At 41.1% G+C, this 15,520-nt stretch overlaps 2 protein-coding genes across 15 annotated transcripts in view; both read left to right on the top strand.

The window, feature by feature from the left end:
- Positions 1-9,722, top strand: part of Pde1c (Phosphodiesterase 1c) — a 108,474-nt gene extending 98,752 nt beyond the window's left edge. For 11 of the 13 annotated variants that reach the window (XM_017249944.3, XM_017249943.3, XM_017249940.3 and 8 more), the window contains 3 exons: positions 5,613-5,862; positions 7,134-8,259; positions 8,980-9,722. In XM_017249944.3, the coding sequence (XP_017105433.2) occupies positions 5,613-5,862; positions 7,134-8,259; positions 8,980-9,164 (1,561 nt within the window). In that variant the 3' untranslated portion in view covers positions 9,165-9,722. Of the gene's footprint in view, positions 1-2,363; positions 3,243-5,612; positions 5,863-7,133; positions 8,260-8,685; positions 8,838-8,979 lie in introns of those variants that run through there. The other 2 variants (XM_017249945.3, XM_017249939.3) reach the window with 2 other exon arrangements.
- A 2,165-nt stretch (positions 9,723-11,887) lies between these two features.
- CycY (cyclin Y) lies at positions 11,888-15,411 on the top strand. Of its 2 annotated transcripts, none has more exons than XM_017250259.3 (3): positions 11,888-11,984; positions 12,928-13,992; positions 14,056-15,411. In XM_017250259.3, exons 2-3 carry the CDS (start codon positions 13,167-13,169, stop codon positions 14,436-14,438), a joined length of 1,209 nt encoding a protein of 402 aa, XP_017105748.1. In that variant the 5' UTR covers positions 11,888-11,984; positions 12,928-13,166; the 3' UTR covers positions 14,439-15,411. The 2 variants fall into 2 exon arrangements, with proteins under 2 accessions (XP_017105748.1, XP_017105749.1); XM_017250260.3 differs by having other exon boundaries at positions 11,971-12,080.
- The last annotated feature ends 109 nt before the right edge of the window (positions 15,412-15,520 follow it).

The raw sequence follows: 15,520 nt of genomic DNA, 5'->3' as shown, positions 1-15,520 counted from the left end.
TCTTAGGAAATGTATCCAAAATAGTCGCATCAAATGAAACGACCTTGGGACCTTGACGCTGTTGTTGGACTATTAGGTCCTGTTTCCTGTGTTCTGTGTCCTGTCTTCCGCTTTGCTGGTAATACAATGCGAATACGCAGTTTAATCGTACAAAGTCGTGGGCGTACGTTGATAAGCGAGGGTTGATTGAAAAGTTAGAGAGTAGCATTATTATTTTTTTTGTTAAAAAGACTTTAAACAAGCGGTAACTAGGGGATGTATAAGAAGTCGTTTATAAAATTCAGTTTAATTCAAATATTTTTCAGAACTTTTCAAATGATATTTCATTATTGTTTAATAAACACTCGAATATAATGGAACTTTTCCGTTTTTGATTGAAAATTCCATCCGCCCTCGCCCAGTTGCCATTGATCCTTGCTCTTGGCTTTTGTACTATATTACGCACATGTCCTTGCGCCATACCACCACCTATAAGCCCACCCACTGAATCTATAACTACAGGGATCGGGACGGATGAGGGTAATGGGACATGTGAGCCGATTTTCTGGGCGAATTTTCAAAAAGCCAACGCCGATGCCGACTACACAGAATCATTGGAACAAAACAAAGCTGTCAATTTGCCAGCAATTTCCCGTGTTCCGTCAATGGCGGTGATGACAACCAAGAATGCCACAAACAACAAAAGCAACAACAACCTGGCCAAAGACAACAACGACAAAACGCTTGAGGCATAAGCACAGGAAATTGCACGCATAACTATTAAGTAGCATGCTTCCCGAGGAAATGGGTGAAAACACGTCAGAAGAGGGGTGGCTGAGGGGGGGAGAATATTTTGGGAAGAGCACCATTATCATTGGCCCTTTATGGGATAATAGTGGCATCATTTTTGGCCCGAACCCAGCCAGCAAATGACCCTTAAAACCAAGCCGCACTCTTAAAACATCAAAGGAGAAACTTACGAAACTTTTAAGGTTTTTTCCTGAATTTTACTGAAAAAAGTTAAAGAATTCGAAAGCTTTAATGTGCTACTTAACTGGTTATATATTTTATTATGTCCACAACTATTTAAAAACCATTTTGCAACTGTTGCAACCTGTTGCCAACTTTAAGGACTTTAAGCCAGATTATAGCTTGCGTGCTCACCAACTGCATATCATCAAGGAAGGCAGGCGGGAAGGAAAGTCCAAGGAATACTCATAGAGAAATCATGCAAATGTGCCAATAACTGATGCAATTTATTTCAGCAAACTCCGCAACACGCAATTTGCCGCACGCTTGCCACCGGCCCAAAGAAATGAAAATTGAATCAAAAGAAAATAAGGAAAAGCGCTCACGAAATTAAATGCAATTGGAATTGAAGGAAAATTTTACCCCCCAGAGAGAGAGAGTGGATATTGTGCTGGTTTTGGGCCAAGTTTTTATGGGCCAAGCTTACCGCCCGAATAGCAAACCACCTTGAACCCTTCTTACCTACTCTGGCAAGTCATTAAGCAAAAGGCAAACGCCAAGGACCCAAAAGGAAGTTACTTTCAGATACAGATACTTTTGCTAGTATCTGGACTCTAGATACTTGGAATGAATTCGTGACGTTGTCGTGTTTATCAGGCTCCAGTTATTCCTTTTACTTCGTCGGGTTATTACAGCCAAAGCTGTTCCTCTTCATGTTGGCTAGTACTCGTATTGTTTGGTGAGATGCCTTTTAGCATTTGGTCTAATTGTTTTGTAGGAAATAGTAAATATCTTGGTATATAAACGAGTCCTAGTGGACGCTATCCAGCTTAGGGAATACATTTCAAGAAAAAATAGGGATTTCAATAAAGATACATAATTGGTGAATGTACATAAGATATTTAAACTTTTCTCAAGTATTCGTTCAAGCTGAATATCCTTTTATCTTACTTAAAGCATTATTATTTTTAATTGAGAAGTTAAAATGGTATCATTTTTGGTATTCCAATGATGGTTATTTGATCTTCTTTTAAAAAAATGTAGTTTGGGAAGAAGTAGTTCCAAAGACCTTAGTTTTCTAAATGAAATAAGAAAGATTTAGGTTTTTTAGACGTCTTATACTCAAGTACAAAATATTTTATATAAAAATATGTACAATTTTCACATTTTTGATAAATTTTCAAGCTAAAGCTTATCAAGTTCTTAAAAGAACTCAATCGAGTACCAGTACCAACTAATAGCAACCATTTTTTTTTAATACCACAAATATTAAAAAAGAATGTCGCAACTTTTCGCAGTGCCTGGGAATTCCTGATACATAATAGTTCTGTGGTGGGCTTGGCATGACTTGGCGATGTCTTACCGCTGACATAATTGATATGGGCCACCTAGTACAGTAGGAAAACTTCTCCAAGTTTTCCATTTTGCCCCAACCCACCTCCCTCCGGCAACCAGCCTGGGTAATTCTTTCGTACTCCCTCCTGCTGATGGCGTGTGCGGAGCTATGTACACGCAATCCAGCTGGGCCAGGACTCTCCGGCAGGTTTGTGGGCTCCGTCCGTGGTCCTTGCTCCAAGCTCCAGGCCCGTGGTCACACGCAAACGGAGCCCGAATGGCTCCTGGCTGGCGAAATTTCGCCAACCATTTGCGCGTTCTTTTTCTCCGGGCACTCTCCGGACCAGCGGAGCCATTCAGTTTAAATTTAACTCGCGTCGGGCCAAGTACACAAAAGTCGAACAACGAGCTGCGGTAAACTAAGAAAAAAGAATTCTGCCGACAAAATAGCAAAAGAAAAAAAAATTGGAAAACAAAGTGCTGCACAAATATTGGTTGTTGTCCCGTCATTAAAAGCGCATTTTGCCAGCTAATTACGAAAGTGAAGTGTGGCTGGGGGGGAAACGAAATTCGTAACCCCTCTCCGGGTCAAAAGAGTTATTAAGGTGTGTCCCCCAAAAAAACAAAAAATACAAAAATGATGTATTAATTTCAAGTGACAAAAAGCGGGCACGACATTGCCACAAAGTCAACTTCCACTTGGATTCCATGTTGACCGCGATACCGGGCGGCACTAGTGAGGTGGACAGCGAGGTAGTATTGGGATCAGCAGGAGTAACTGAGGAGCCATCGGGCAGCCGCTTCAGCCGGCTGACCGTCATTACCATCGTGGTCGTCGTCGCCACTCGCGCCATGAGTCGTCTGAGGCGTGAAAGTAGCCGACAAAGCGTCATCACCGTCGAGCTGATACAGTTCATAATTCAGTATCGCGCCAAGGAGACGCAGGAGAAGAAGAAAAGGTGCTACCTCAACTATCAAGTGTCTCTTAAATAAATCTCAAATTGAAAATCAAAAGCCAAACAAATCAGAAACTTAAAAAATTATTTTAAAAAAACATTTTCCACTATGTTTTGTGTGTCTGAAATGGAGCATGCCATGCTATCCGAATGGTATTAAATACAAAATAAATATACAACAAAATAAAAGCATCCTAAAGTATAAACCAAAAGTAGAAGAAACAAAGCTCGGTGAATTATCCTGCTGCAAAATAATAATATAAACATACCAACCGCAACACTGTATTCTGGCACTTGGTAGGAACTGCACAGAAAATAAATTCACATGACAAATGCTGGCCACAGTTTATGGGGAGAGTGTTATGTAAGAATGATGATACTCGCACTGGAGAATGGCATGGCCAGACCCCCATTTTCAGAGTATTATTCCAGTGGGAAATGGTGGTCGGACGGAAGAATATAAAATCGTAAAAATATCACACAGCGAAAGGGTGAATATTCATAAATTGTGGCAACATATCTGTTTCCACTTGCAGCCACTCAAGTAGAATTATTTTATTTCATTCAGAGGTTGCAATTTTACAATTAAATTTAAAGGGTTATAAGGATATAAAGAGATATATAAACTCAAACCTTTTCAAAGAAATTTTCTATCTTACTCCAATCTTATCCTTCTCGTAAACCAAAAGTAGAGCAAAGTCCTGTCATTGCCCTACTTGAACCCGCCGCAAATTCTGTGGTTCAGCATTAATGATGTGGCTGGCATACATGACCCGCCAGGAGAGTGAGGAGGTGGCATCACCTCAAGTCAAGCCACTAATCCGAAAGCGTCGTCTCAAGAATCTTCACCCGGAATCTTGAGCAAACACCATAGTGCTTGTTTGTTTGTGTTAAGTTTCTCTAATTAACCATAATTCAATCTTTCGCTAATTTGCTAAAGTCAAAGGAATTTCAGACAGTAAGGATTCCTTATGATTACTTTCCTTTTCCCCGAAGCCGTGTATAAAAGGAAAATCGAAAATAATAAGAAGAATTTTCCGAGAATCATTTAACTTTCGTTTGAAATTGTAATAGTAGTGGAATATGTACTTGCTTTTTGAAAAGCTTTTGTTGTTGAGGGGGAAAAGTGGAAAAACTTTGGCATTTTCTTTTTAAGAGTATTAGTTGGTATTACTAAAAATGTAAGACCTAAAATATTGTGCAAAAAAATATACTAAAGTGTTTAATATAGTAAACCATTAGAAAAATGAATATTATTTGAAACAAAGACATTTGCTAGTCGATAACCAAATAACTACAGAACATTTCCCAATCTAGAAAGAGTATATTTCAATTGTTGCCATCAATTGCAACTAGGCTAGGCCATTCATCGTATTTGTAAGAATTGTGAGATGGGTCAAGCAAGACGTCGTTGCTGGGGAAACGCATTGATTGGGTCGCCGGGAAAAAGAAGGACACTGCGCCTAATAGACCAATTAGTGAGATTTTCACTGCGTGCGCCTGTGTGTGGGTATTGTGTAACAGGGGGTGTGTGATTGTCTGTGTATGAGCCAATTAGGAACTCTCAAAAGGAGCGACTATCAAGTTCCATTCCTGTGCTGATTGCAAGCTTTCTCGGAAAAGTTATTTTGATGCCTTCTGGCTTTCTTAGAGTTGTCTCTTCTATGTTGGCACGATATCTTGTTTTTGATGTTCTCGTTTTAGATGTTGCACCTGATAAGCACTGGATCTTGGCATGCAATTAACTAAATCCACTCCCATTAAACACAGACACACAAAACGCCAACATGCCTCACGAAGCATGCTGCACACTGCCTGCTTTTGTTAGCTTCTTGCCAAGTAGCCAACTTTTTTGAAACACATCCAATTCACATGAAAGACTCCTCCAACACAACCCCCTCTAACTCTCCTAGCTGTTAACTAGCTAATGCAAATATATATACTCGTGTCTATATCTATAGCTATGTAAATACCTGTTAACTTTAACCAAAACAACCTATTCTCCCCGCTCACTAATTAAACTTTTTCTATTCACAAAAACTAAACTTTGTTTTCCAACCTGACAAAAGAAAAACTTTCCTATTTTCCGTGCAAAATTTCTAACCCACACAAAAACTTATCGTTATATTTTTAGTTCCTTTCTATTTTACATTATTGTTTTAAATTTGGCTTTCATTTGACTTGAATTGTAACTTTAGCTTATCGAACTCGAGAGCAGATAACCAATTAAAAATTCGGTTTTATTTTGTACATTTCTATTGAGTATTGTTTTGGTAATTGATTAACCCGAAAAAAAGGAATATTTATGCAAATGAACTAACGTGATTCTTCTCTTCCACCCCCTAACCCGACCACCCACCTATCACCTACCAGGCGCCTGGCGGACGAGGACGATGAGCTGTCGGAGGTGCAGCCGGATGCTGTGCCGCCGGAGGTGCGCGAGTGGCTGGCCTCGACCTTCACCCGCCAGATGGCCACCAGCCGGCGCAAGAGCGACGAGAAGCCCAAGTTCCGTTCGGTGGCCCACGCGATCCGGGCGGGCATCTTTGTGGACCGCATGTACCGCCGGGTCTCCAGCTCGGCCCTTACGGCCTTCCCGCCCGATGTGGTCAGGTTGCTCAAGGTAAGCCTATTTTGAAACATTGATCACATTGCTAAAGATATTAAAATATTCTGCATCAAAACCCTGAGACAAAATATTTTTTAGATTTTTTGTCCATTTTTCCTGATGGGATCCCTTGAAAATGGGGTTTTCCCCTATATGGCCCACAGTGATGACCATATCTTGGCCAATCCTGATCCGATTCTCAAGCGGAGTACCTTAAAAGATTTCTAGATCGATTCTGCACCATTCTGCATCAAAACCCTGAGACAAAATATTTTTTAGATTTTTTGTCCATTTTTCCTGATGGGATCCCTTGAAAATAGGGTTTTCCCCTATACGGGCAACTGTGATGGCCATATCTTTCCCAATCCTGATCCGATTCTCAAGCGGAGTACCTTAAACGATTTCTAGATCGATTCTGCACCATTCTGCATCAAAATCCTGAGACAAAATATTTTTTAGATTTTTTGTCCATTTTTCCTGATGGGATCCCTTGAAAATGGGGTTTTCCCCTATATGGCTCACAGTGATAGCAATATCTGCGCCAATCCTGATCCGATTCTCAAGCGGAGTACCTTAAACGATTTCTAGATCGATTCTGCACCATTCTGCATCAAAATCCTGAGACAAAATATTTTTTAGATTTTTTCTCCATTTTTGCTGATGGGATCCCTTGAAAATGGGGTTTTCCCCTATATGGCCCACAGTGATGACCATATCTTGGCCAATCCTGATCCGATTCTCAAGCGGAGTACCCTAAACGATTGCTAGATCGATTCTGCACCATTCTGCATCAAAACCCTGAGACAAAATATTTTTTAGATTTTTTGTCCATTTTTCCTGATGGGATCCCTAGAAAATGGGGTTTTCCCCTATATGGCCAACAGTGATAGCGATATCTGCGCCAATCCTGATCCGATTCTCAAGCGGAGTACCTTAAACGATTTCTAGATCGATTCTGCACCATTCTGCATCAAAATCCTGAGACAAAATATTTTTTCAATTTTTTGTCCATTTTTGCTGTGGGATCCCTTGAAAATGGGGTTTTCCCCTATACGGGAAACTGTGATGGCCATATCTTTCCCAATCCTGATCCAATTCTCAAGCGGAGTACCTTAAACGATTTTTAGGGTATAAAAGGTGCAAAATTATCGTATTCATTCGTACATAATTTTAAATTTAGTTGGATTAAAAATACATTAATAAATACCATTTTTATTGGAACATTTTTTACGAGCTATACTGAAAAAACTAAAAGATCCTTTTTGATTCCAAACCATTTAATTTAGAATTTGGACGACTGGACATTCGATGTGTTCGCACTAACTGAGGCGGCCAGTGGCCAGGTGGTTAAATATGTGGCCTATGAGCTATTCAATCGCTACGGATCAATCCATAAGTTCAAGATAGCGCCCGGAACCCTAGAGGCGTTTCTCTACCGCGTAGAGGAGGGCTACTGCCGGTACAGGAATCCGTACCACAACAATCTCCATGCCGTGGACGTGATGCAGACGATCCACTATTGCCTGTGCAACACCGGCCTGATGAACTGGCTGACGGACCTCGAGATCTTTGCCTCGCTGCTGGCCGCTCTGCTCCACGACTACGAGCACACGGGCACCACCAACAACTTCCATGTGATGTCCGGCTCGGAGACGGCACTCTTGTACAACGACCGAGCTGTTTTGGAGAACCACCATGCCAGCGCCAGTTTCCGGCTCCTGCGCGAAGACGAATACAACATCCTTTCACACTTGTCGCGCGAGGAGTTCCGCGAACTGCGAGGCCTCATCATTGAGATGGTTCTGGGCACCGACATGACCAATCACTTCCAGCAGATGAAGGCCATGCGCCAGCTGCTCACGATCCAGGAGGCGTCCATAGACAAGCAGAAGGCACTCTCCCTGGTCCTCCACTGCTGCGACATCTCGCACCCGGCCAAGCAATGGGGAGTCCACCACCGCTGGACGATGCTCCTGCTGGAGGAGTTCTTCCGCCAGGGCGATCTCGAAAAGGAACTGGGCCTGCCCTTCAGCCCGCTGTGCGATCGCAACAACACCCTGGTGGCCGAGTCACAGATCTGCTTTATAGACTTTATTGTGGAGCCGAGCATGGGCGTACTGTCCGATATGCTCGAGTACATCCTGGCGCCGATAGCCCCCATGTCTAAAGGCAAGCCGGGTACCGTCATAGAACACGAGGTCGTCGGACCGGCCGGCGCCTCCTTCATCTCGTCTAGCGCCTCTAAATCAAGTGATCGGAGGGAAGATAAGTCCACCGCCGAATGCTCCACTACTGCGAGCATGGCCCGGAAGAGCCTTACCAGCAGCACCGCCAGCAAGTTCAGCATCCCGAAGCCCTGGCTCGCTTGCCTCGCCGAAAACAAAAAGATCTGGAAGGAGCAGTCCGTTAAAGGTAAAATTGATTGATTGTTTTTCAAATACATTTGTAGTCAATTGATTATAGAGTTTATTTAAAAAAATTATCGGAAACAAGCCTGAAATTCAGTTCCATTCTGGTTTAAAATTCAATTAGTGTAAAATCAGAATATATATATAAAAATACAAAGTTAAAATCCCAATTATACTCCGCACAAAGGCATCTACAATTATTCAGATTTAATTAGTTCTTAATTTTATTTAAATGAAGGTCCTTTTTTTTTTTTTGGTACTTAAAGTGTAGGACTATTTTCATTATCATATTAATTGGCTGAGGCCTTGTGCCCGCCATTCCGGTATTCTTTGTGCCAATTACACTACTAATTGAGTTTGGGCTGTCCATTCCTTTGATCTCCAGACTGAATCCATAAATTATTATTCATGAGTTTACCTTCTTACGCAGAGCTTATGGATCGGCGCAGAAAGAGCGGCCATTAGGAGAAATCAAGAGTTCAAGAATCCAAGGCCAAAAATAATAAAAAAAAACTGATTGGTCAAAAAAGAAATACAATGAATTTTGTTAAAATTTGTATTTACATTTTTGTTTAAAATAAAAATTATGTTGGTCTCAATTTTTACAATTTTTAAGAAATATTCCCCGTAAGTTTATTAAGCAAAAAAGCGTAATATATCTCTTAGACTTGAAAATTATGGAAAATTGAGCTTCAGAATTATAAATCAAATTATCGTATTGCAGATGCCGAGGCGAGGGCCCTGGCCACCGCAGCAGAGGAAGCTGCAGCCGCAGCTGCTGCGGCGGAAGAGGAGGAGAGCAAGCCGGCCGCGGCGGAAACGGAAACGGCTGCTGACGGCAATGGCGGCAATGGCGACGGCGGTCAAGGTGAGGAGGCGGCCGCAGAGCCTGCAGATGGCGCCACCTAAATTGCACACCTAAAATCCAAAAGTCGAAAAAAACAAAATCACAGAAGAAGGAGACTTCGGAACGAAAAAGGATTAGCACAGTGAAGGCCACTGAAGGAGGATTTCCGAACGGATAATATTTACTAAGCTTAGAAGCAGCATAGATTATGATTAGAAAATCGCTTCAGATGCGCTCTCTATGTGAATTGTGGTAGAATTATACTTACGTACATCATCTATTTAGGCTTAGTTGTGGATCGGCAAGCGGGTCGTCATTAATATCTATATATATATATATGTATAAATACTGTATACTTTGTTGTTGCAAGCAAAAACTAAGGCCAAGCACAAAAACAAACGAGTAATGTTCCAGTTTTCGTAGATGTATGTAAATAGCGAAGGAGTTCAACTGAAATCTGTTGTGAATTTGTTGGTTCGTTTCGAGCATTTATACTTAGACTTGAATTGTACTTGTCTCTTATTTTTATTAGTTATAGTCAAATGTGGAATTTATTATATTGTTTTCAATAAGTTCGATGTATCCAGTTTCGTTCTAATTAAACGCATATCCTTTTGTAACAGTTGCTATTTATTATTTCACTTGTGTTTTTGTCGCATTTATGGTAATAAGCATTCAAATTGCTCAAATGAAAGAGTTGTTATTTAATCGATTGGAGGACAGCCTCATCCATAGCTGTCTAGATATTAAGAGTACCTTACTAATAATTGAAACTAAAAGAAAGAAAACGAAACCAAAAATTACCTGACAACCTAGCTGTACGACTTGTATATACTCTCTGTCTCTCTAACTCTATCTCCACTAACCACTAACAGACTTTCCTTCAAACCAAGACGAAAGCCAAGGATTTCAAACAATTTTTTCGCTCTACGAAATGCACATAGCTACCTACATATACAGAAAGAATATTTAATACGTATTGTTAAGGATATAATAGTCACGGCGTTTCTACAAAACATATATTTATTTTTATACAAACGTGAGCGTGATTCGATGGATGATGGATGATGAACTATGGGGATGATAAGGAGGAGTGCTTGTTGGAACGCAGAACATTTTTGTTTATCTTTCGTTTCGGTTTTCCTTTTCTTTAACCAACTTGAAATGTTTTCAAACGTTTTTCAAAATGTCTGATAGCGGGACCATTCTTTTAAGATTTACCACTGCTCTTTACTGAACAGGAGCTTCCGAATAGGGATGGGAAGGATAGTGGAGAAAATGAAAAATGGAACACCCTCAAGATGGCGTCAAAGGGCAGTGGTAAAAGTGCTTAGCAGTAAGGTACCAAATTATCAGCTGAAATTGGGATCATAGCTTTATTAAGGTAGTCGATAAATATACGAACACGTGGTAACCGAACATATGCCGAAGTGTATAGCGGAAGGGATGTCTACTAGTAGCCACAATTAAACAAATAAAAATAGAAACCGAGATGACACTGCAAAATAATCTATAGTACTCCTAACCACAATATCTATGTGAAAGTAAATATAAGTCTATGAATATGTATGTTAATGTATATCAAACTTGAACGCTCAAAGCGATACGCATATATAATATATAATATATATGTATGGTATAAAAAAAAATACAATATATCGTAACCTCTCTCATAACTATGTACAAAGTCTTGGATAACCTAGGAGTTAGTTGCTGTAACACTGGCTTGCCACTAGCCGAAATTCAGCAAAAACCAACCAAAAAATTGTTATTTATCTTTGTTGAACAAAATGATGCAAACTACAGGCAAACTAATCGAACATATATTCATATATATGGGGTTAACGATTCAATGTTATTAGCGAAATGTAGTCTAGTAGTAACATGTACACATGCATAAAGACATATATATATAATTCCAGCCAATGCAACAACTTTCCTAGCAACTTTCCGCTCAAACTTTGGGCCCCAACTTCTGACCTTGCCCTTAGCTGATGGAACAATACGGAAAAAACACACAAAAATGCATGAATAAAGTAAATAAGTTGAAAGCAATCATTACATTTAAACATATTAACTACCCTTTAATAAAAAGAAAAAAAAATAAACATTTTGTGTAAATAAAAGTTGCACAGGATGCAAAAAAGATGTAGATTATTAGAAAAGCGCACCCTGACTTAAATTATTAAATAGCTAACACAAACCCATCCCAACCAGAACCGAAATCCTTGCATATTACTGAGATCTGTAAATATCTTTGTTTCATCTATTCACTTTTTTGACCAGTTACTTATTAAATTATCGATTAAGCATAACTTATTGTGTACTTTACTAGATTTCGCCAAACAATGGCTAACAATACTAATGAAGCGTTTTTTAATTTTCCTACTATGTTTAACTCAACATTTAATATGCATTAATTAACGGGCTGGTCAACAGAAAATAATACAAACAAATATTTGAGAATAAAGGGAATATGGCTGAGATGTATGCTTATTACGAAATACTTTCAAGTATATTATAATAACACCATATGACTTTTAATATACTAATAAAAATTATTAAACCTAATTAAAGACGTGTTTATAATTATTCTGGGTGATGGATAATCTTAAATATCTAGAGTTTGAGGGAAACTTTTGAAATTTTAAATATTTAACTATCGCGGCTGCCGATTATTAACTGTCGGCGGATAGTAATATCGATTGTTAGAGTATAATCGGTAATCGGAACCAGTCTAAAAGAACTAGCAATGGTGTGACCAGCTCTTCTATGCCACCTAGTTACATTATTGTCCACTAGGGGCGCTGCGATCTGGACTGTTATCGATGCTTTTGTACCACCTCTAGTGGTTTTCCATCACTAACTCCAAAACCGAGCAGGTAATTAAACAAAAAATTGAGAAAAACAATTAAGATGTGTGGAAAAGTGCCGATTTAATTGAGATCAATGCTGCCAAATCAAAGTCAATCACAGTGGTAAATGACGTTTGGCTCGAGGCCAAATAGTGGAAGCTGGGAAACAATCGTGGGTGTTGCTCCAGACGTAGGCAGCGCTGCCAACGTCAACGCCAGCTGCGAAGCCTGCGCTACCCATTCATTCATTTTGCCGTGATTAATTTGCCGCTGTCGGCTGTGGGACGGGGGACGCCGAAAACCGTTTGACAATATGATACCCTAATCTACAAACTGGGCCATCAGTCTCCGGTTTCTGGTTCTGATTTTCTGTGATTTTCCCCCGCAATAAACAAAGTCACAAGTTTCGCGACTCGCCTGCCCCGCCCCTCCCAAAAGTGTTGAAGAAAAAAAAAAAAGGGGAGCAGAAAGCCAAAACGACAAAGGCCCGGCCAAATTAGGCAACTTGCAGCCCACTGTCGTGCTTGGGGTTAATTAATTTTTGCACAACAATCTGGCCTGGCCCTGGCCGGCCTCAAAGCCAAAATGAATACGAATCCGCCTATAAACAGTGCAAATAAAAGGAGTTACTCGGCGGCACAGCCTAGATAGTAAAAAAATATGGAAAAGTAAAACCGAATTGAGTAGTTCCCTAGCCTTAGAATTATTCTATTTATGTCTTGTAATAAAATGTTTAGTTTAGTTTTTTACGAACGTATAAAAGTTATGCCTTTTTCAAGACAAACTTAAATGCCAATTTATTTAAAACCCTCTGTTTATAAATCATTGCAAACCCCTCAAAAATAGCTTCATACCCGATTCAACCTATCTCAAAATTAATAATAATGGGCCATGGGATGAGTAGAGATTTCCCAGATAAGATCCAAATAGAAACCGACGCTAATCGTTATCTGTATCTGTTCTTTTGCAGTTAAGCAAAACGCTCGCTCGGCAGCAGCAGCAGCAGCAGTGGCAATTGGGGAGCGTTACAGAAGCGCCAGCGCCATGCTCATAGACATAGATCCACGACGACCAAGTGCCAAAAGCGAGAACAGAGCGTGAGAAACATCCAAGCAGGATTAGGAGTCGAACCGCTAGTCAGGAAAGCGAGAGCCAAACGAAAGTTGCATTTAGTTGAAACTGAACCGGGCTTAAACTGAATCACCAAAAATGGGCAACAAGAACTCGTGCTGTGCCTATTCGAGCCCGCAGTCGGACCGCAAGTCCAAGGACATGCCGCCCGTGTTCGAGGAGCGCCACCAGCTGAGCCATCCCCCGCACACGTCACAGCATCAGCTTGACGGTCACCACGGTTCCACGGCGGCGGTGCACTTGCATCACCATCACGGCCAGCACCAGAACCAACAGAGCGGCGATAACTTCGAAAACCAGCAGAATCTGCAGCACATCTCCGAGCGTGAAGCCCTGGAGGGCGAGGAGGATCCCTCGGTTGATCCCACGGCGGCCACCATGTTCTTGGAACGGTCCAAAGTTGAGAATGGCGGCATGACACGAAAGCGTTCCCAACAGCAGATTGCCCTGCAGCAGGCTGGAAGCGGAGGCATTGGTACAGGCGGCGGTGGTGGAGGTGGGAGCACGCCCGGAGGCACAAGTTGCGGCGGCGGTGGGGGCATGAAGAAGAGCTCTTCCTGCTCAACCATCTATTTGGACGACAGCACCGTGTCTCAGCCGAATCTGAAGAACACCGTCAAGTGCGTCTCCCTGGCTATTTATTATCACATCAAGAACCGGCAGTCGGACCGACGGCTGGACATCTTCGACGAGAAGCTCCATCCGCTGACTCATGACCCAGTGCCGGATAACTATGATACGCACAATCCAGAGCACCGTCAGATCTACAAGTTTGTACGAACACTCTTCAATGCCGCTCAGCTGACGGCCGAGTGTGCGATCATCACGCTAGTCTACCTGGAGCGGCTGCTCACCTACGCAGAGCTGGACGTGGGTCCATGCAACTGGAAGCGCATGGTGTTGGGTAAGATGGATGGGGTTTCTATAGGACGATAGAAATACTTAATTCTTTTCTCTTAAAAAATAGGAGCCATTCTCCTAGCCTCTAAAGTGTGGGACGATCAAGCCGTATGGAACGTGGACTACTGCCAGATACTCAAAGACATCACCGTGGAGGACATGAACGAGCTGGAGCGCCAGTTCCTCGAGCTGCTGCAGTTCAACATAAATGTACCATCCTCGGTGTATGCCAAATACTATTTTGACCTGCGAACGCTCGCCGAAGCCAACGAGCTCAACTTCCCCACGGAGCCGCTGTCGAAGGAGCGCGCCCAGAAGCTGGAGGCCATGTCGCGGGTAATGCAGGACAAGGTGACCGCCGAGGCGCTCAAGAACGGGATCAAGAAGTGGTCCTCAATGGACAACATCAGTCAGGGCGGTCCGCGACGAAGCGTGGCCATACTATCGTGATTTATATTAGCTTACTAAAACAACCAACCAGATTTATCGGGGAAACTACTTACAGCAATGAGTCAAAGAAATCTGTATTCAGCATAGTCCGTAGTGTGTCCGATCGATCCGAACTTGTAACTTGAGAGCAGCTCTACTCTGATTCATTTCCGTTTGAACCAAACTTAGCATGAAAGATTTTAGCCAGCGCACCGAAGAGAGGAAAAGCAGATAGGAAAACACCCACGCCGAAAACCGAATCACACTTATATATACACAGAAAGCGTTTTAACTACACGTCGTCGTCTCGAATTAAGGACCACTTTTTAAATATACATGCGAGGAATGTATATTCTTGTAAGCGAAACTACCGATGCAGTCAAGGATTTGGATGATTTTAACAGAGATACTACAGAGCAGCGCGTAACCAATTGCCAAAACAAATTCAGAAATAGTAGAAAATTGTTTGTAAAAACTAAAAAACAAAACAGAAGCTTAAATATTTGCAAATATTTGCGTCTCAGCCACACAATGCTGGCGTCTAATCCAATTTAATCTCAACGATTGGCCTCGGCTGAGAAATTCTTATTTACTTAGCGTTCGCGCCCAGAACACTTCCCTGTATAATTGTTACGAATTTAATTTGTTTTTTTATTCTCCTTTCTTTTTTTTCGTAAAATTATTTCGTGTGATTCTTATAGTTTCCATTTAGATTTATTATTAATTATGAGCGATGTTCAGCTTCCCCGCTTGAGGCACAATTAGGGGCGCGGCCAGCGGCAAACTGATTTGTTTTTGTTCGGTTGATAGCCTTAGAAGTCAACAAATAATGAATTATGATAAAGAGTAAGAAAGAGCACAGCGCAATATTAACCCAAAAGATTTGTGAGTAAATTAATGTACTAGACATATAAGGATACGAATTATATGCAAAATGTATTTTATTTTGTAATTTATTTTACGATAAAGCTAAATAAAAGCAAATCAAAAGATATTTTCAATTAATTGGTTTTTAAATATCTTATTTTAACGAAACTTTAAGATATTTTTCGAAAATAAATTTGAGAACGGTAACTAGTTCAAATTTCGAACTAGTTCCCCTA

This window comes from Drosophila bipectinata, chromosome 2L, assembly GCF_030179905.1.
Source record: "Drosophila bipectinata strain 14024-0381.07 chromosome 2L, DbipHiC1v2, whole genome shotgun sequence".
Lineage (NCBI taxonomy): Eukaryota > Metazoa > Arthropoda > Insecta > Diptera > Drosophilidae > Drosophila > Drosophila bipectinata.
Note: the sequence above shows the minus strand (reverse complement) of the source record. Positions and strands in the feature narration are given on the sequence as shown.